General features: G+C 34.2%; 3 protein-coding genes across 4 annotated transcripts in view; 2 read left to right on the top strand and 1 right to left on the bottom strand.

The window, feature by feature from the left end:
* The window catches only part of LOC119080599 (serine/threonine-protein kinase N), a 52,138-nt gene extending 42,351 nt beyond the window's left edge, over positions 1-9,787 (bottom strand). For both annotated transcript variants that reach the window (XM_037188998.1, XM_037188995.1), the window contains exon 1: positions 9,285-9,787. In XM_037188998.1, the coding sequence (XP_037044893.1) occupies positions 9,285-9,305 (21 nt within the window). In that variant the 5' untranslated portion in view covers positions 9,306-9,787. The remainder of the gene's footprint in view (positions 1-9,284) is intronic.
* Positions 9,788-11,383: 1,596 nt separating this feature from the next.
* On the top strand, positions 11,384-14,647 carry LOC119080601 (putative tyrosine-protein kinase Wsck). Its single transcript, XM_037188999.1, has 7 exons — positions 11,384-12,712; positions 12,768-12,843; positions 12,904-13,000; positions 13,060-13,267; positions 13,342-13,625; positions 13,681-13,894; positions 13,958-14,647. The coding sequence occupies exons 1-7, from the start codon at positions 11,656-11,658 to the stop codon at positions 14,230-14,232; spliced, it is 2,211 nt and encodes a 736-aa protein (XP_037044894.1). The 5' UTR covers positions 11,384-11,655; the 3' UTR covers positions 14,233-14,647.
* Positions 14,648-17,538: 2,891 nt separating this feature from the next.
* On the top strand, positions 17,539-20,280 carry LOC119080606. Its single transcript, XM_037189006.1, has 6 exons — positions 17,539-17,795; positions 18,467-18,535; positions 18,779-18,902; positions 18,961-19,167; positions 19,225-19,347; positions 19,414-20,280. The coding sequence occupies exons 1-6, from the start codon at positions 17,732-17,734 to the stop codon at positions 20,189-20,191; spliced, it is 1,365 nt and encodes a 454-aa protein (XP_037044901.1). The 5' UTR covers positions 17,539-17,731; the 3' UTR covers positions 20,192-20,280.
* Positions 20,281-20,841: the final 561 nt, after the last annotated feature.

The raw sequence follows: 20,841 nt of genomic DNA on the forward strand, positions 1-20,841 counted from the left end.
AACGTATTTGGTCTGAATTACCTTTCCTAATTTTGTGTAAGAATTAAATTACATGAAGTGGCTGTAACGAAACGTATGCATCTAAGCGTCAATAGTGCCTTTCCATATCTCTACCCACACATTTTCATAGAAGTCAAATGAAACAAGTGTACTTCGGATTTTTCATTTCAAATTTGAATTAAAGCATGCAGTGCATGCTAATCCAATTATTATACATGCATTCTGTCTAATTATACCTGCATACTACATAATAATACACATGCTTACTGTTTATCCATACAGTAAGCAGATATGTTATTAAAAATCAAACTTAGAACTCATTGTAAGATAGACATTCTGTATCTATCGCTAATGCATGTCTACATTTGCTTGTTTCCGGCGCGGCGCAAAGAAGTGTTATGCTATTGAAAATCAACTTTTAGCAATGACTGTAAAATGTCTACACTTTCGAAAGCAACGACAAAACTATCATCAAAAGTGTCTACACAAATTTTCAATGAAAGATTTTATTACAGTTCTTCTTTTGTCATTCCTGGTCTTTAATTGTTTCGACAACAGTGACAAAAAAGGGATAAGTGTTGAAAGTTTTCTCTTATTTACAGCAAAAAACAAATGAAGTAAAAGATTAAAATCAGGAAGGAGACGTGAAATTTTCTCACAAAGAAGAAAAAGTCAAAAATTACGCAAGACATAAGCCGAGTGTCATCAGTTACCGAAACGGGAAACAGTCTATAAAAATGGTTTTTGAATAATAGGAGGCTCGTGTGATTTTTGTTTTAAGTGAAAATTTCAATTGTTTCGTTTTGTTAATGCGGCTAAGTAAATCAACGTCATCGTTGCTTGTATGTTGTATTTTTTTCCTTAATTTATAACTCAATTAGAATGCTAATTGGACGTTGTATTGTTATTTATAAATTGTGAAAAATTTAACTTTTCAATTGGGGGAACGGAGTACAATTTTTATAAAATTCTTAAGTGAAACATAAACATAAATCGATGAGGTCATAGTACGAGATCAGTCTTCTGGGATTACAAAAAAAAATTCTGCTGCTTAATATTGACTTTAATTTCTTGACTTCTTGGAATGAGCACCTGACGATATACCGGTTTTGTAAAACCACATTTTTTTACACACTATTTTGTATCAAATGAATTAAATTTTTGTGAATTCGAGTCTTGTCATTTTAACGTTTGGCGCCGGGTATCAAGCCGAAAAAAAATTCTTGAAAAAAAAAAACATTCGGAATTTGAATATGAATAATAAAGACTACGAACTGATCGAAGCATCTTGTATTCCGATAAGAACTGCTTAACGCCATCAAAAGTGTTTACATTGTCTTAAGCTTGTTAGTACGTCTATTCGGTAAATTGTTTGTAATTATGCCGTGTGATTCACGAATTTCATTGTTTAAGACAGATGAACAATTACGTGTGAAAAACGGTGATTATTGTTCCAACATTTTCATGCATCTTTTTAAAAAGTCAGTTAAAGCGAAATTTAATTAAATAAACAATGAAGCGCGGTTGGGATGATTCGATTTTTATTAGAACAAAAAGTCTTAAAACTTTAAATACTCAGAATTAAATAGAATTCTTGCACTTGCTCAATAAATTTTTTGAAAAAGAAGATAATTTTAAACACTGAGGATTTATAGCCGAATTCATACATTAAGAAATTCGCTCATACATGTGTGATCCTGCAGACCTAGTTACGAATATATTTTTTTCCGTATAAATATAACAATTTGTGCAATACCGGAGAATGAAGTCACTCCAAGCAAATTATACCGAGAAATGTATGAAGATGGAAATCAATTTTTATTTTTGGTTTTCGGGAAGTTTCGAGCTGGCTATCGAGAAGAAAACATTATTCGTCTGACGAAACCTTTCTTCTTTACAAACTTTTAGTTTCCATAGTTTTTTTGTAGTTCAAGAATTTAATACTTCGAGGGTTGTACCTCTCAAGTCAGACTCGAGTGCTCCATGCACTCCCATTACTTTGCATTCAATGCCTGAAACCGACCATGATCTACAAACCATAAAAATTCAAAGCAAACGTAGAAAGTTTTTGTGATACAAACTGATTATTTCCTCTCTCAAACAATGCGTTAATTTCATTCTTCTGTTACTATTCAGAAACAATGTAAGCTCTGCATATATTTGTAAATTCGAAATGTAAACAGAATAACATGTAGAGCTATGTGGTAGCGACCTTCGTATCACCTCTCTCGAATTCATATCATTTCCAAATAAAACATTGCATTATTATAGGTGTTTTGTTGATGCTAAACTTTTTTTTTTGATATGCAAAAATAAAATAATAAATCAACAGCGATAGTTTAGGTCGCATTTTTATCGCTCATTAAATTAATGAGATTTTAAAAAAACCGTTGCTCTGAACCAGCATAATACAATTTCCAAACAAAAGAGATTAAAAAAAAATTAAACAAAAAATACCTTTGCTCTTACACCTCATTATCATCCCAAAACCGCTGATAGCAACAATTTCTAATTCATAAAATTTAAATATTATTGGACCGTTGCATATAATTTATTCGAATGCATCGCTTAATGATGTGTAGAATGTCGTTTTCATTGATCAATTATATATTATAGAAATAAAATTCTTATTGTTGTGTTTACATTTGATTACATCCGATCCGAATCCATTTCAAATAGCAAGATTATTATTAACAACAACACACAAAAAATGTTGTATTCTATTATATGTTTGACGCGCTTAACGGCAAATTTGAATAACATTTCTGTTAAAAAGATATATTTATATGTGCATACCACAGTAGGAAGATTGGAAGATAGACATTAATCGGTGTAATTTCACTTTATTTTATTCAGCATCCGTTTTTGCCTTCTACAATGGCTATAATAACCACAGCAGATTTCTATGTGATTTATTCATAAAATAATATACAATTGTTGAAATTGTAGCGTGACATGACGTAACATGATCAGTAGATCAGTAAAATGTTTATAAACTTTAGATTAAAAGCCAAAGACCATGTTGTTTGCGAACATCTTTGGCATGTTCGCAGGATTTACGATATCAATGTACACATGAGATAATAATGCGAATTGTTTAAAGATGTTGTAACCACGCAAAATCATGGAGCAGTCGAATTTTTGATTAACCTGTTACAGACGGCAAACATATGACCAGTATTATTATCGGGTCTATTACTTCCATATATCAAAGTATTTTTAATCGGTTGATTTGAAATCTTGTACTTGAATTTTTTTGACATGTATTTTACTATATAAAATACCACATTACCCAGAGCTTGTCACTATTTTTGTCGTCGTTATCGATAACAAATGAATTACTTCAACAGTCTACAGTCTACAGCTGTATTTTTGATGTGAAGGTAACCCAAACAATAATCCGAAAAAAATAGTTTTGAAAACTGGTGCGAGTAGTCTATTCTCAGCTTACTTTCACTGAGTCAAAATAGTACATTTCGAACCTAGGACTAAAAGTCTTTTTTAGCGTGTGAGAATTCGCTAAAAAAGACTTTTAGTCCGTGGTTCGAATAGTATTTTTCATATTGGACCCTTCCCCTTTGAAATTGCTACAGCGTACAACTATAAGCAAGACAATGAAGTAAGTTTAATACACTATCTAAAGAGCTAAACTACAAATTTACGTATCAGTACTATTTATGCTGAGGATACCAAGACCAATTTCTCCATATAATGGTAGAATGACGTTTTTGCCGTAAGCACGCTAATTTCACTCTATAACCTTGTACACTTTTATTCGATTTTACCGGTGACATTGCAGCCGGACGCCCTTTCCTTGGGCTAAAAACTGTGCATGTACGTAAAAAAAATGCACATTCTCTCTGTGTTGCATAAACGTAACCGGAGTTGACTGTAAAATACAATGTAACAATAATTGTTATGACAATATTAAATTTCGCTATCGATTTCAGAAACGATTTGTTTTGATTAAGATGCCTACCACAACACACTTGTCAATTAAATAGAAACATGTAAACGATCCACAAATCATAACCCTGGGCAAGCATCAACCGTCACAAAATAGAAAATAAAATTGCGTCGTCTTCGAAAATATGCATTTTACATTCGGATAACACTAATTATAATGCATAACATATTGAGCTCTGTTGCGCTTTAATTCTTATTGCACTTTTTGAATTCCACTCCTTTACCAATCGAATCATCACACACACACACATGTATGTTTACATTAAATAGACTGACTTCCGTTCAAAACTTTCTTCAGATTTTATTTTTATTATTTTTTCGGTTTTTATTGCTTCATTTACTTTGGCTGGTCTCGTAGATATTATATGTACAATATAACGTCTATTCATAACTGGTAAAGAGATGCACAAAGTTATTAACTGAACATTATTTACAACCTATTCAATTCTCGAACACGCCATAGGTGAATCGTGATATCTTTGCCATATTTATTCAGAATAAAATAAATGGAAAAATTATTTTTTTTAATTATTTTTTTCTGGTTGTACAAAATTGTAGCTTACTTTACAAATTATATTTTTCTCACATTACTTGTAATAACCGTGTAGAGTAGTCTATCTTTACATCATTATTTTTTATCCTGTTCAATGGATCAGTTTGCATTATATGTAGTAGATTTTGTAACTGTGTATACTAACAACAAAAACCTGTACTTATTTTCGCCGGCTATGATTACATTTCCGGACCTTTGCATGTCTAGCACATCGTCACTGTGAGATAATTTAGTACAGATGTACACCAAGAGCGTATACAAGATATACCAAATTACATTTCAATAAAGCATTGACAGATTGATGGGAAAAATGACTAATCAGCTAACTGTATTTGTATTAACGAGCTCTTGAGATTTTTTTTCGTCTTCTAAAGATTCTTTCATGAAAATGACCAACTGCTTTTAGAAGCACGAGGAGAAACGGAACAGAATTATATTCAGGCTTCCCTCTAATTTATATTTGGCGTTATCTTCAGAAACGAATATCATCATATGTCCAGAGTCCAGATAACTGAAGTTATAGGGTCTTGAAGAATTACAATTACAGAATCGGCTATTGATAACAGGCCGGCGACAGGAATAATATATGAGCTCTGGTCAATGTATCTTAAGGTGGGTTGGGTCGTATTTTCATTTTGTTTTTATTTTAAACTTCTAGGCTTCTAGGCAATGGAAAAATTATTTTTTTGAATTTTCTTTTGATGTTTCGGATTCCTTGGTCAGTTCTAAATACAGCCTGGGGCCAGGCCTTTTAAAATAAAAACAAAATTAAAATACGACCCACCATAATGCATCTACTCTTACATTGCGAAAGTTATGATGAAAATATTGAAGTGATAGATTTTGTATCAACCATTGGGTGACATTTTAACAAAGGAAATAACAGATTTTAATGATTTTGTTCAGATACCTCTTACCATTTCTATAATGTCACGAGAACTGAAAATAAACTTTAGCTCGTTGACAGCTTATTATAATCAATTTTTTCGTTTTGGAATGAATGATTGAAACGATACATCTCGAAATTCATTATTTTTGTTTTAATTTTCTGATGAAATTATTAGAAGACGGACAAAGTCATCTTATGTAAATTCGTATGAATTTTGTTAAAATTGGGTCCATTGAAACTTCGATACGTTTAAATCAGACGTATGAGAACAGCAACATCCAGTTCAATGTTTTTGTTTGAAATAAATATTTTTCTTCTCTACAGGAAAAAAGATTGAATGGAATAGATCATCAATTCTAAAATTGTGAGTATATATTTTTAGGTTATTTTATATACATAATAATGATACGGTCGACCCACGTACGTCCACTTAAAAATAATTCACCAGTACGTTTAGCTAAAATAGCCAGACGTTTTTGCGCCGTGACATTTGTGGAATATTTCTCTTTTTTTCAGTTATATTTTAAATATAAATATTGGTATTTTTTACTGTTAAAACATGGTTACTTAAATTGTAAAAACATTTTTTTGTAAATTCAAATGAACACCGCAAACATCCTGAGTTAAATGATTTTTGTAAATTTCATTTAAAATGCATAATTGACTGAATAATTTTGTTGATAAACGTAGTCTGGGGTCTGATGTTGACGCCAGTTATACTTATCTTTGAACTACAATACTAGAATTTGTCGCTTTACTGAGAATGTAATCTTCGACGAACAATTTCAGAGTAATTTTGGTAACAAATCATTTCTGCGTTCAAAGGAAATCTTATTCAACTGAAGCAAGATATTTAGTAATTTTTGCTATACATGAAATGTGAGGGCATAATAATTGGTGAAGAGTCAAAATGGAAATGTTTGTTTGTTCACTACAAAAACGAGTTTCGAGTTAAGTATGACAAAGATTCGAAACAGTACTGACCAAAGGCCCTTAGAAAAAGTTCAGAGAGATGCTAATATGACGAATGGGTCGTTTCAACGGATTAGAGGGAATATGTCGAATGATTTTGAATTTGGTCGAAACGTCGATAGAAAATGTATTGAATTCTCTCTCAAGAAACCAGCTGTCATTCAACATATACCCTCTATCCGTCGAAACGACGTCCCAGTTGTCATATTAGCATCTATCTGGAAATTTTATGAATCGTCTTTTCAAATTCAATTATGTGACTTCACAAAATTACTGGAAAGGATAGCCTATGGGTCATCGATCGGTGCGACTTTAATTTTTGTATGGAACTTTCAATATTTTGGGTATTTTGAAATGTTTTTTGTATACATCGCCCAGTGGACCTTTCCATAGCCAGTCCAACCCATTTCAGATATTCGCAATATTTGGAAGAAATCATTCCAATAATTCGATTAACAAAACTGCTTAACACAATAAAAAGCACAGCTTACAGGCATCGATTACCGTTGGAGTACAAAGCGACCCACTCAATCTTCACTGTCTTTAAAACGTTTAATTTTTTCACTTTGAACATAATATATATAACAAAATGGATTTGCTTTCAATAATTCTTTCAATACAATAATTCTATGAGTGTTGATCTATACGAAAAGCTCAGCCAATTATTAACGGTTTGTGATATTTTAATAAAAATTATGGTCGATAAATCATTCTCCATTTCTCGATCGTTTGATTTTTTTTCGGAAAAATATATTCCCTATTACACAAAGAGCCGTTTGAAAATCGAATAATTTTTGCATATTTATGAAGATTGAGAATGTTATTTTACACAAAAAAAATAAAATATTTTCTCCAAATTTATTTGTTTTGTTCACTGTTTTGTTATTAGATAGATTTTTTGGTGTCTGTTTGATTTTGGATTATTTCAAGAAATAAATAAATAAATTAGCTCATTGTTGAACGCACACACAATAAAAACCAAAACAGTCAGTGTCAGTGATATCGTAACGAGTGTGGGTTTGTATAAAAAAAAATTGAAACTTTCCAATTTGTATAATTATGACGAAAATATTATTTATCATTTTAAAATGCGAGCAAAACTTTTAGCGTGCACCAGTACTCTTAGAATTCATCATGGTTTGTATTAGTCGGAGTTTATATTGTACCTAATTAAATCGCTCACATCCATGGGAAACGAATCAGTATTTTCAATAGAATAATTGAATTCGACAAATAATGCGAAAATCGGTGGGAAATACACACACTCATTGTTGACAAGCTATTGTTTTACGTTTTTAAAGAGCGGCAAAACATTTAACAAATATCAAAAAAAAGAAGGAAATGGGAGTATCAACTAGGAACACATCAAAAACAACTTAAATTTAGTTAATTATCTTTCGATCATCTTAGCTTTAGATAAGAAAAATTGGGAAGAATTGATTTTATTGAGGACAGTTTTCGTAAATTTTAACTTAATAAGCGTCTCTTCAAGAGCGCTAACTCGTCTTTGAAATGTTGTGCATGTGCAAATTTAGCAGTTTCACCGCTCGTTCTCTTATATTAAGCTTTTTTACGATTTTCGAAACGATTACGTGAAACGACAACAAGTAAATAGGTTGTGTCATTTGTTGTATGTTAGTCCGTATAGTCCGTATTCACTTATGGAAGCATAAAAACAATTTGTGGAAAGCAACTACAGCAATATAGCTTCAGCTCAAGATGAAGCCACAAGAGAAATGAAGACGCAAATTACTCAAGATCACTTGTGTAGACTAAAGAAGAGAATGCGAGTATCAAGAAGACGAAAAGAAGAAAAATGTGGGACGTGTCATACTGTCAACAGTAGATAATTTCAGAAAGAAAACGGATCAAGATTTTATTAAAATTTTACTGGAAGAAATGCAGTCTGAGGTCAATTGCTTCACTTAATATTGGTGCTGCGAGATCTGTGAACTTACTAAACCTTTCACATCTCAATATAGAAGTTATCGAGTGAAAATTGAAAAAAATTTGGAACGAATAACAGTATGGTAGCAAAACATCGGCCTCAAATTAAACACCGGAAAAGAACCTAAGAGAAGCAGACAGAAAAAGTCAGTAACTGCAAGAGAACTTCACTTATTTCTCGTACACCTGTACCTTTGTTGAACTCGTACTATCATTTCTGTCGTCGAGGTAAGCATATTCGTCTGTCTCAATCCCTACTTTGTTAACGTAATGTTATCCTTGAGCTTACTCATCAAGTTATGGTGTACGAAATATCGACTGATAAAAGTTGTTTTTTGTACAGAAGTAATCGATGAAAGATAAATTTATGTGTGCGTTGAATGATAAAACATACATATGGTCATACCTCAGACTTCTGCCGATTTCGGTAAAGTTTATCTTTTCTACGAAAACAAAAATTAAATCGCTTTAAGAACGTAATTATCCAACTCGTATTAATATACTTAATAAATGGATGAAATACTGTACGGTTCTCGTAACATATACGAAAAGGTAGGTATTATGTTTGGAGCGAATACAACAAAAAAACGGAACGTAAAAATTTTGAATTTGTAAAAATTGCATACATAATAAGTGACGATTTCGACGATTTAATACAAGACCAACTTTTTGCGTAAGAAAACCCGAACCATTTTTTTTGCGTATAAAAGTGGATGGCAATGAATGCGCAAACGAATTAATTTTGAATGTAGTGATCCTTCTTCAGGAAACCGAATAGATTAATGTGCAAAATAACCGGTAACAATACATTCAAGTAGACATAGAGTAGACGCAAATATGGAAATGAAAACATTTTACACTTTAAGTGCCCATCGGTAATCTGATCATCAATCAAACCGAATCAAGAACGTCAATGAAAGATTTGAAATATAATTAAAAAAAATTCTTAAGACTTACCTGATAATAGGAATCCGCCATTTTGAAAATCCTTGAAGAAGAATATAATTCTGCTTCTCAAAAGGTAATCAAAGACCCCAAATGAAAGATACCACAAAATAAACTTGTCACACAAATTAAGATTTTTAATTTGTTTTGCTAGTTTTTCACATTCACAGTTCAATTATCACTTAAGCAACACATCTGAAATGATTTTTCCACACAAAAATTCCGAAAAGAATAAATTCAATGAATACCGACGACACATTTAAAAATTCCCTTGCACGGTGTTGCTTTATGTTCTGGTTGAACAAGTGTTGTATATTGGGCAAAGCGATTTTTCTTGAATTTTTCTCACAATATATAAACACAAAACATTGACACAAATGAAACCGACGATTGTCAATTGGCACTAATTATTCTATTTGATGTTTGATGTAAGTAAATTACAGTAAATTACGAAGAAATAGAAAAAAAATTGAGAAGCAATAAATTTACATAAAATATGAAATGGATTCTACAGATTACCAACGTAACAATAACAAACTCATCAAGTTAATTGACAATTTTCAAAAACAAAAGTCGTACTGAGGTCTTTATTACTTCTTTCGCTCATCGTCTGCTACAAATTCGATCTCATGTGCAGGCTTTCCACCTTTCCACTTTCCAAGGTAATAGTATATTACTTCCGAGGTTCCAAGTTGTTTATTTGATAGGTGGGGTGTTCCTCACTTGTCAAATAACAACTTTGAACCTCGTAAGTACAATGCTTTACGTGATTAGGCAATGTAAATGAAAATGAAACATGCCGTAACACGTAAATATATATAGATTTGCCTTGCCACTTTCCACCAATCACTAAATTAATAGCGACTCAACCTCGGACTCATCACAAATAAACAAAGACTGGTAATGTGGTATGTAAAATGAATTGTTAAGCAAATGAAATAATTCATTATTCCCTTCACAGAAAGTCAGGGTCTTACACCAGAAAATAGCGAAATATGTGGGTAACAAAAAAGTTCCCTGTGATTGAAAATGTATGAAATGGTATGAAAAAACTTAAATGTGGGTAACAAAAAATCGTTGAGGACACGATAACTTGAGTAATTCTCAACCAATTTGGATGATTCTTTTTTTTTAATACGTGGAATTAAAATACTTAGGCTAAGTTCGAAGATCGGCTATGTACGATGAGGTATTTGGAAGCTATCCCAGAAAAACAGGATTTTACACTGTTGATCATAGCCTCAATCGAAATGATTACTTTGATGAAATTTGATTTTGTTGAGGAGATCATCTTAAGTTTGTTTTGGATAGTGTGCATGAAACAAGCAGGAAAAAAATTGTTAAAATTTTGATAGTTGTTAGAAAGTAAGCAAAGTTTATAACAACCGAAGTGTACAGTTTATTGTTCAAATTTACAGCCATGACGATAACTCAGATGAGTCGAATGCATGGCAGACAATAAACACTACAAACACAAAAGTGGTTTTTATTCTTTTGGTCGAGGACAGTAAGCAACACAAGGACTTGAGACCACAACATTTGTCTTAAGTATCCAATTCACGCCGTAAGTGCGGTCGAAATTCAAAATGGAAAGTGCGGAGGTCTTTCTAACGTAGCGTCATTTTCATACAAGAAAGCGTTGGAATGTATTATTCGGTTCACTTTTTCATTGAATCGTTCACTTAAAATTCAAATTTTTGGCACACTTACGGCGTGAATTGAAATCTGACTAAGAACTTGATAGTTGACTAACAAATTTGATGCGTCTACTATCAAAGAAAGAAGTTTTTTTACTCAATCATGTACACGTCTTACGGCAGAAAAATGCCTGCGATCAAATGAGCACACTACGATTGAAAAGTGCAGGAAATTTTATGAAAAGCGTTAAATGTAACCATCATTCCAATAGTATTTAATTGTAATATGTAAAAGAGGGGACGAAGAGGTGGAGTTGGAACACTTGGAACAGTACGTTTACGAACATTGTATTTATTTCAACTTAATTCGATATCATGTCTCACAAATTTAAAGACATTGTGAGCAATTTAATTCGAACGACCGTCGAACCGGCGCTAATATTCACAATATTATAATATGTACAATCTAGTACTTCATCTACGTCAACCGAACAAAAGTGTTGCATCTTGATTTGTCAAAAGTTTTGTTTTTGTTTATTTTTAAAGTAACACACAAGCAATGACTAACGAAATATTAAGAATTTTACTCAATAATTCGATGAATTGACAAAGTGCCTTCACGATCATATTCGACAGCAGCCACAAGTCGACAATTTACTGGAAACATTTGCAAATTTAATGGTTTAATGTCAACTATAAGAGTAGTTAGGTTATGTGTATGAACTCCGCCCATATTTTAACTGAAAATGCGATATTTTGAAAGATTTTTGCTAGTTTTAAGTGTTTTGTGGATAAAATGTGTGTCTGCAGAACAAGGATTTGCCATCGGTTGCTACGAAGTTTCCAATTCTAATCAAAGCAATCATCACCGTGTTAGAACTGTGGATGAATGTGTAGATCTGTGTGAGAAATCGTTTTTCGAAATTGCAGCAATATCCAATGTCTTTTGTTGGTGCACTGAGTCGATCAATGCGGTCGAACTGAACGATACCGAATGCAACATTAAATGTGTCGGTAACGCTAAACAAATCTGCGGAGGACCATCCAGTGAAAGCTATTATCAAACTGGTGTCGAGGTTGCCGGACCAGCGACTAATGTTCGACAGGTGGATAGGTCACAGACGTCAATAACAATAAAATGGGACGAACCGCAACAGAAGAAATTTCTGCGAAATTACATTGTCCGAGTGAATCCAATCAAAACATTCGCGAAATCTTTATTACCTGGCCAATGGACGGTGCCGAAAGAAAACAATCAAGTAGACTTGTCGCCGCTGCATCCTGGCACCACGTACCTCATCGAAATAGTGTCCAATTCCGATGCAGGCGAAGGTGGTGTTGCTGCAGTGACCATTGAAACGGAAATTGGTGTGCCCGAACCAGAACCTCAACAACCAACCGTTCTCAGTCGTGGCGATACGTCACTTGTGATAGAGATTAAGCCACAGACAAACATTAACGGACCGATATCCTTCTATCACGTCATCGTTTTGTATGTTGACAATGGACTGGTGCAGCAATTCGATGAGAATCTTTTGACGAACTTCAAGCAAGCACAAGAGGATGGAACAAATTATTATATAACGGCCGAATTGGAGTACCAAGACTCAGTTCGTCGGTTTACAATTGGCGATGGACGGTATTATCGTGGATACCAAAATATTGCGTTGACACCTGACAGTCATGTTCATGTATCGATTGGGATCGTAAGTAAAATGGGCAATCTAACAACCCGTCGCTATGCGTCAACTTCTCATGAGCAACATGACGTTATGATTACAATCAGAGAGGATCAAGATGAGGGTAAGAAATGGAAGTTGTCTGTTTGGGTTCACTTGACTTAAGGGATTCGTTTTAGGCCAAACAGACCTTGTCATTGTCACGTTGATTGTTGCCTGCATCATCTTTGGACTGTTACTAGTGTGCAGTATCATGTAAGCCTTCGTCGATAAACTTTCATTGATCCAACCAAATTACACAACCGTTTATTCCAGCGCATATTTCTATCTTCGTGTTCGCTTGAATCGTCGTCTACGTCGTCTTCCATCTGATCATCACGAACTGACACTGCAGGGACCCATTATTGAAGTGGTAAATTTCGTTGATATTAATTCCGCATATTTTGCAGCATAAGATTTGGGTTGTTACAGGAAAATAATGGTTACATACCGGATGATTACCTGAAAGGAAATTTCGAACAAAAGCTGAACGATTTGCTGGATAGGGTTCCTGATGCGCAGAAGTATCCACGAAATATGTTGGCTTTGGATGTCAATAACATAGTCGGTAGTGGAAATTATGGAGACGTTATTGTTGGTCACTTAAACAGGAGACGGTGTCAAGTACATGTCGTTTCTGGTAAGTCATTCATTTGGACTGTTGTAGTCGTAGTGATTTGAGTCGAATTCAAATAACCTCTGAAACGAACACAGATGACATGGAACCTCTCGACCAGATGCAATTCTTAAAAGATTTTGCTCAAATTCAACAAATTTCGTCCCATCAAAATGTGCTCGGCTTTTTGGGCATATGTCAGACACCCGATTGGTTGTACATAATGTTTGAGGAGGCAACAGTTACGTTGAAGAAACGTCTGATCGACGCTCGTGTCACACCGAATTTCGATCCGCATCGATTTTCCACTCTATCCGAAGAATTCATACTGAGACTACTTGCCGAACTGTCTGACGCTATGGACTATCTGTCGATGCACCAGGTAATTTTTTCGTAATTCATCAGTTGGACATGACAATAATTTGTTCGATTCACAGTTCGTCCATAGGAAACTATGTTCCTACAATATTTGCATGACATCGCAGGACGAAATAAAAATCTCAGCCTTCGGTGCAACGCCATTTGACGACCAACACAAGGCCATCGATCTACTACGTTGGAGTGCTCCAGAAGTGCTACGTTTCCATCACTATTCCATTAAGGGTGACGTATGGTCGTTTGCATGTTTAATGTGGGAGTGCTGTAGTTTAGGTAAAAATGCATAAAACGCGACGGTCGGTAGTTATTTACTAAAACCAACATCAATTCCAACAGGTGGAACCTTGTACGCGAACATCAGTTCGGGTGATCTGCTATCTCGAGTGATCAGTGGAGTCAAACCGGAACGCTCAGCGTTTATGTATGACGACATTTATCAGTTAATGTTAAACTGCTGGCAATTGGAACCGAGCGAACGGCCAACATTCGAAGATATCAGTCAGCAGTTGAGACAATTGCTTACCTCGCCGAAGCACACATTATCATTTGATCGACGTGACGGTGTCTTGTTACCGTACTACCTACCACTGTTAGAGCAGCAAAATTCCTAAACAGAAATGCCAGAAATTACGTAAGAAACGATCTGAAAAATGAATCTCATGTTGGTAAACTACAAATTCGTCCATTTTGTTCTTTAGAATTGTATTGAAACTATTTTAGTCGGGTTCTCTTTTGCCCGACATGTATTTATAAGCTGTTGTATGGAAAGCATACACATCAACACATGAGTGAAGCGATGATCACAATCTTTGATCATGGCGCAACACATAAATTAATCCTGCCACACGTACTCTATGCAACGTTTTCTTGTTGTGAGTGAGGAAAGTCGTCGAAATATTTGTAAAATCTAACAATCAATTTCAACTCTGGCTTTCCCACTCGATCTTTTCAACTATACATTCCATTAGCACTAAGCACTAACGATTTTGTTCTCTAACTTTCGTACTTAATCTTAAGACACTCAATGATACGCGTTATAGCAATAAAACGAAAAATTGTAAAAATAAAGTTTTGATAAATTTTGAACTGAATTGTCGTTCGTCATTTATTCATAATTAATGGTCATTCGACACTATATTGGGCAGGTGGGTTCACAAAATATTTTTTTTTTGATTCGCCTTAGTCATATGAAAATTGTGTAGGTTGAGGCGGGTTGCATGGATAAATGTTTTCATTGTTATGTAAAGCGCCTTAACCTGGCCTTTTTTTGAGAATTTTATGAAATTTCTAAGAAATCAATCCCTTTAAAGTAGGCCCTGCTACCAATGATATCCCGGAAACTTCAGAATTTTTAGAATTTTCTAAAGATCGAAAAATATTTGTTCTGGGACTGCTGATGTCTTTGAGCTATGGGATGAGAAAGCGTTTACGAGGGCAGAAAATATAATGAATAGAATGTACATTGGATCTCGATTAGAAATCTGTTGAGACATTCCCTCCAAATATCAAGCAGTTTGCGCACTGCCGTCCTACAGCTAATTAATCTGTCTGCCCACGAAAATCATTTCTTCCTCCTCATTACTTCCAAACTATCATAAAACCAGCTTTTAAAATGTGGTTACAGGTTCTTTTTTTTATGCACTCTCGAATATCGGTGGCCAATTTAACTAAACTTCATTGACCTGACACCAAGCTTCAATCGTTAATGATTCAATTGAAAGTGGTTGATGTATTGGTATCACTTCAATTTTCTGTGTCTTTTGATTGGTTTATCAGCCGTGCTCCGAGTGGTCCAGAAAATTGGCAGTTTTCTTCGGATTTTTTTTTGCAGGGAAGTTTTCGAATCTTCCTGGGTTTTTTCTCCATTTCACTTACATTCTCCATCATGAAATTTAATGAAATCTTTAAATTGTTGTACGTTGTATGGAATAATTTCAGGATACGACTATTCGTCACACCCACAAAATTGAAGACCATAGCCTAGTTGAATCCGATTTGTTTCGGCCTTAAATACTCTCCGATTTCGTCTTTCACATCACCACAAGCAATTTTAGCCGTTATCCTTCGAAAAGCGCTATTATATATTTTCCACACATACCATTTTTGTATACGCAGAAGTGTTCTACAATTTGCCATTTTTCTCGTGTAATAAAAACAGTGATGGTAATGCAAATCTTCAGCGGATCACAGAAAATACGGAACCCAAGTTTCTGGTAAACTGTGCAGCAATATTATTTCGTTTGGCAGCGCTAACGATTTTAAAAGTTTAATGGAATATGGAGTATGGTTTCCATTCAACAAAAAGTACTCCGTGAGAGAGCGAGCTGTCAAGTAAACAAAGCAAAATTTGAAAAAAATCATTTTTGTCTCTTACACAGATTACTTTTTTGGTAAGTGGAAATTAAGCCTAAGCTAGCATTAATGTTGGAAAAGTATTTGACGTATTTGAAGTACGTTGAACTAAGTTTGATATATAAATGCGTACCTCAATATCTGAATAAGTGGTAGAGTGGTTGTCTAGCAGCTACCCCTAGCTGTAAGTGTTCGGGTTCGAAATCTGCAATTTTTTAAATTCATTTTGGATTTGCTGATTCGAATTCCCTTTATAAGATATTTATCGCACTAGTGCGAAAAATACTAATACTACATTGCATACACCGTTCTACTCATAAGTACTACTCATAAACCGCATCGAAATATTGTTCGGTTTGATACAAAATTTATGGTTACAATTATAAAAACATCAGATTAATAAAACGATACCGAATATGATCGCATGAAAACCATGATTCTGCGATTAACGTAATTTCTCTTAAATATAAACAAAAATACGTTTCGTGGATCATTACCACAGCCAGTAAATTACTCAGCACATTTAGTCATTTTTAATCCATGAAAAACATTGCAGGGAAATACTATTCGACGATTTGTCACTTACGGGGTCGGTATGTATGGTAACATCTTGCGATTTCCGATAACTTTTTAACATTTTTTTTGTTTGACTTGTACATAAATTCCAAGCCCTGGATAAGACACGAGACAGGGTAGTTAGTAAACCTCAATTTTCCGTCTTACTAATGTATTATTTAGAATCAGTTACAAACATTCCGCTATTCTAATCAATATAAAGGGCATTACGTTGCACTATCAAGATATTCCGGGAAAAAAATTATTCTCAAACTAACCGGTTTCGTACAACTTAATAAACTCCTGTTCGTTTCTTGTTTTTATATGAAAGAAATATGTTCGAGGGGTAGCCCACTGATCAAAATCATGTGACACCATTTCCGTTTTCACCAATATTTCCTTTTATTTTGCCTGTATTTACCCGTAATTTCTGGAGCTGATGTGACTGTATTTGCCGGATTAACCAATATGCGGATATTTCAACAGTAACACTAAACTTTTCGACATTTAGCATAAATTCTCCTAACATTTTCTCTAGAATTTCCTTAGTTGTAATTGTTACTGCCAAGACTAGAGATGAAGATTTCAAAAATCCAGTTTCAGTGTGAACTTTACACTATGAAGCTGGTTGAGACCTTGTGGGTGAAGCCGAGGTCGAATGTCAGACGAAAACGCGAGATTTCAGTTTTTTATCGACTGACTTCCAAAACTTTCCTTACATGCTGTTCGAACTTTAGTTCCTATTTTAGACGATAGTCCTTGAAATCCCACCTCACCTAACAGTGGTTTTTCATATTGCATTTGTTCACATTTCCATGTATTATTTACCGGAGCAGATTGTCATTTCCTTCGAGCCTGTGACTCCATACTCCAATTCCTCGGATGGGTTACCCCTCGAATATTATAGTTGCTGTTTTTGTCTATTGTTGTATAGTAAACTGAATAATTACTTTGATGACGCCGGATAAAATAAAAAATTTCTTTAAGTTTTTTAAATTTTGTTAGTCTTTAAGAGTAAATCATACGAAGTTGGTCTGTTGAAAATAAACGTTGTTTACATTTCGTTCGTCGTGGTAGTGTCTTTAACATAAAATAGTTTGATTTTGCTGTATATCGTGTATAGTTATGTGCTCTTGTCAACAAACAGACAACGTCTAGACTGATTTTATTTGCTAATTGCATTTCTTAAAATTTAATTTGAGAATGTTGTCAGCTCAACATCATCACCTCGTTCCATTTGGCTTAATCTCACCTGATGGGAATGTAGGTACGTAACTTCCTTCCGGTTGGAATCGTGATAGATGGCAAACGAAAAATTGGTTTGATTCATTCCAAGTATAGAAAGCGATCATTTATTTAAATATGTGTGATGTGATCTTGCACATAATGTAGATTTCCATCAAAACACTACGTCGTAATATCAATCGTTTACACAAAAACAGAAGAAAAAAAAACAAAAACAAGAACTATACTACATGGTGATGCGATAGTAAAATTATGAATCAGCTGGTCTGCTGGAATGATCATGTTTTTCTATGTCGAGAAATGATAACGACTAATCTTGGGTGTTCTCTTAAAATGCAACTTGTTCTTATATATTGTATTTGATAGTTAATGCTCATTTCAGTTAGAAATATGATTTGAATTGTTGAATTATTATAGAACTAGCAGTAAAAGTCCAATTGCAATATTGAAAATTGTGAGAAAGTATGCTTCAAGCTTGTATCAGTTTTTGAACTATAAGAATGCAAATTGAGAGGTTAACAGGTGTTAGAGGGATATGTATCATATGAAGAGGAAGGTATCTGAAATGTATCTTAAATGACCGGAGTCGCCAACTTTTCTCTTGTATGTTCACTGCGTTAAAGACCTTTATTCAAATTATTTTGAAATTGCACCTATCGAATGATACACGTCAACAAATTTTCAATTTTACAGAAAGGAATAAGGAAAACGAGTCGAAAATAATTATGGAAGAGGAACAATCAATGACGCACTCCGAACTGGGTAAGTTGGGTTGAATCGATGTATCTGATCCGTCCATGTCTATATTGTTCTATAATATTACTTTGTTCAAAGAAAACCGTAAATGTTCACCTGAAATACAAGCCTGTGAGAAACACAGACCATATCAAATGTTGCTATGCCGAGTCAGCCGGACATATATTTTCTTTTGTCTTTGCTCTATTAATTTTACTTTTATTTTTTCAATAAATGTTGTCGTTTACCTATTTAAAATTTAAATTTTAGAAGCGAAAAGCTTTGTGGTGAATATGATTAAAAATGGAACATCAACACCATGCGATGTACCATCTAACAGTGGTACAATTTCTGCAACATTACCCCGATGGTACGATGAATTGAAATTTAAAAGGTAAGACTATCGTCGATGGTTTTCACAATAATTCGAATGCAAATCTTTTAACTCTTAGAGGTCAGAAATACTTCTTAGAAAATCGGTTCGGCATTCTATCGTCCAATCTGTGCGGTCTTCTGATACTACTAGCAGATCCGAAAGGATTAGATGTTTTGGACTCAACGAAACGATCGAGCACTGTAGAAACGGCTAAGAAAAGATACGTGTCAACGATAATGCATACAATATCATGGTATGAGATTGATCTACGGCCTGGCTCAAAGTACATAACTAGATACCAAATGTAGTTTGTGTCGTTTATAAATTTGTTTTTTTTTAGATCATGGGAATCGCTAAACACAATTCGAAAAATGCATTTGCTAGCTTCAAATAGTGCTAGTAAAAAGATGATTGGCCTAATCACTCAATCAGATCTGGTCCTCACAACATTTGGCTTTATGGGGTAAAATGTGAAAATGTCTTACTCGATTGTTGAAGGGTTTTCAGTTTTGAATCTTCATACTTCCAGTCTCGCTCTCGTTCGTCCACATTTCCTTGGTATTCGTTGTGACAATAAAGAAGACCGTGAGGGTTTCACCCATTTCTGGGCCGTTATTGGTCACATGTTGGGAGTAGAAGATCATTTTAACATGTGTTTATTCAGCTTAGAGACCATTGAGCATATTTGTTCCATCTTGATACGATACTTTTTCATACCAGTAATCCAACTGGAGACAGTGAAATTTAAAGAAATGACAAATGTTTTGCTCAACGGCTTGTCACCATTTATGCCTCACATGTCTTATGACATTCAATTGTTCTTAGTGAAACGAATTATTGGTGTTCCCGGTCATCAGTATGGAGTGGACGTGTCAAAGGAAGTAATTTGTAGATCGATTTTTAGTGCTGACGAATTAGACATGGCGAGAAAAGTTGTACGTTCGATGCATCGCGAAAATAGTCACTATTTACAGATGTACGAGATTTTCTTTAACGATGGGATTCCTGTTGCGGGGCAATCTAACCTCAAATCAGTCAAATCAAGCGTGAAATCTGAACATGGTAATAGCATTGAAATTTACGGCAAAACATTTCATTGGATTATGAAGTCGAACGATGGTGCTGAATGGCGCGAATACCTAAATGATGCTGCATTTTATGCGCTTAGTAAACGGGATCAATTGATGGTTCGCTGGATTTGTTTTCTGTTTTGGTGTTATGGGAATTTAAGATTAGCAAAATATGTTTGTGAGTGGGGTATGAATCTAATTTTGTTTTTGATGCAAAGATTCGATAAATCACTTTAACCTGTCACCATTACCATTCATCTGTTGTCGATAACGACGATAAAAATAATGACAAGCTCTGGGTAATATGGTCCTTTATATAGTAAAATGCATGTTAAAAAAATTGAAGTACAAGATTTGAAATCAACCAATTTCAAATACTTTGATTGATGAAAGTAATAGACCCGATAATAATACTGGTCATATGCTTGCTGTCTGTTCCAAGTTAAAATAAGAGAAACATGTGGAGTCTTATTCAAATGGCTTTTTATTACCCAATATATCTAACTGGATCAGTTTTTAGACTTATTTGAATTTGAATGCGTTTGTGCTTAGTTCTAGTCGGAGATATTTCGCTTAGCAAAACAAATGTACGCATTCGTTTTTGGGGTGAAGAAAATAATTTTTTGTAAGACACTATTAGATTTTTGTGACTGGCAACGTAGTAACAAATTGTGCAAACCACAGATCCTAAAGCTTCGCAAGTGATAAATTAAGGACTCAAGAAGAGTCCGAAAACGTAGCCTCTTGGTCTTAGATTTATTGTCTTTTGAGATGTGGTAATTATTTAATGTTTTTGCTTTTATCAGTTCTCCTGCTATATTGTGTGCTAGTTTTTTAAAAAAAATATTTAGTTTTAACCCTAGTTTTTAATTTTACCCCCTGAGCTC

The sequence above is a fragment of the Bradysia coprophila genome, unplaced genomic scaffold (genome assembly GCF_014529535.1).
Source record: "Bradysia coprophila strain Holo2 unplaced genomic scaffold, BU_Bcop_v1 contig_350, whole genome shotgun sequence".
In the NCBI taxonomy this organism is placed as follows: domain Eukaryota; kingdom Metazoa; phylum Arthropoda; class Insecta; order Diptera; family Sciaridae; genus Bradysia; species Bradysia coprophila.

Excerpts from the sequence above, each read along its gene's own strand:
- LOC119080601 (XM_037188999.1), top strand. The coding sequence starts at position 11,656 with ATGCGATATTTTGAAAGATTTTTGCTAGTTTTAAGTGTTTTGTGGATA. Across the intron at positions 12,844-12,903 it reads TTACTAGTGTGCAGTATCAT|CGCATATTTCTATCTTCGTG; the intron begins GTAAGCCTTCGT and ends CGTTTATTCCAG. Across the intron at positions 13,626-13,680 it reads ACTATCTGTCGATGCACCAG|TTCGTCCATAGGAAACTATG; the intron begins GTAATTTTTTCG and ends TTCGATTCACAG.
- LOC119080606 (XM_037189006.1), top strand. The coding sequence starts at position 17,732 with ATGTTGTCAGCTCAACATCATCACCTCGTTCCATTTGGCTTAATCTCA. Across the intron at positions 19,168-19,224 it reads GATCTACGGCCTGGCTCAAA|ATCATGGGAATCGCTAAACA; the intron begins GTACATAACTAG and ends GTTTTTTTTTAG. Across the intron at positions 19,348-19,413 it reads ACAACATTTGGCTTTATGGG|TCTCGCTCTCGTTCGTCCAC; the intron begins GTAAAATGTGAA and ends TCATACTTCCAG.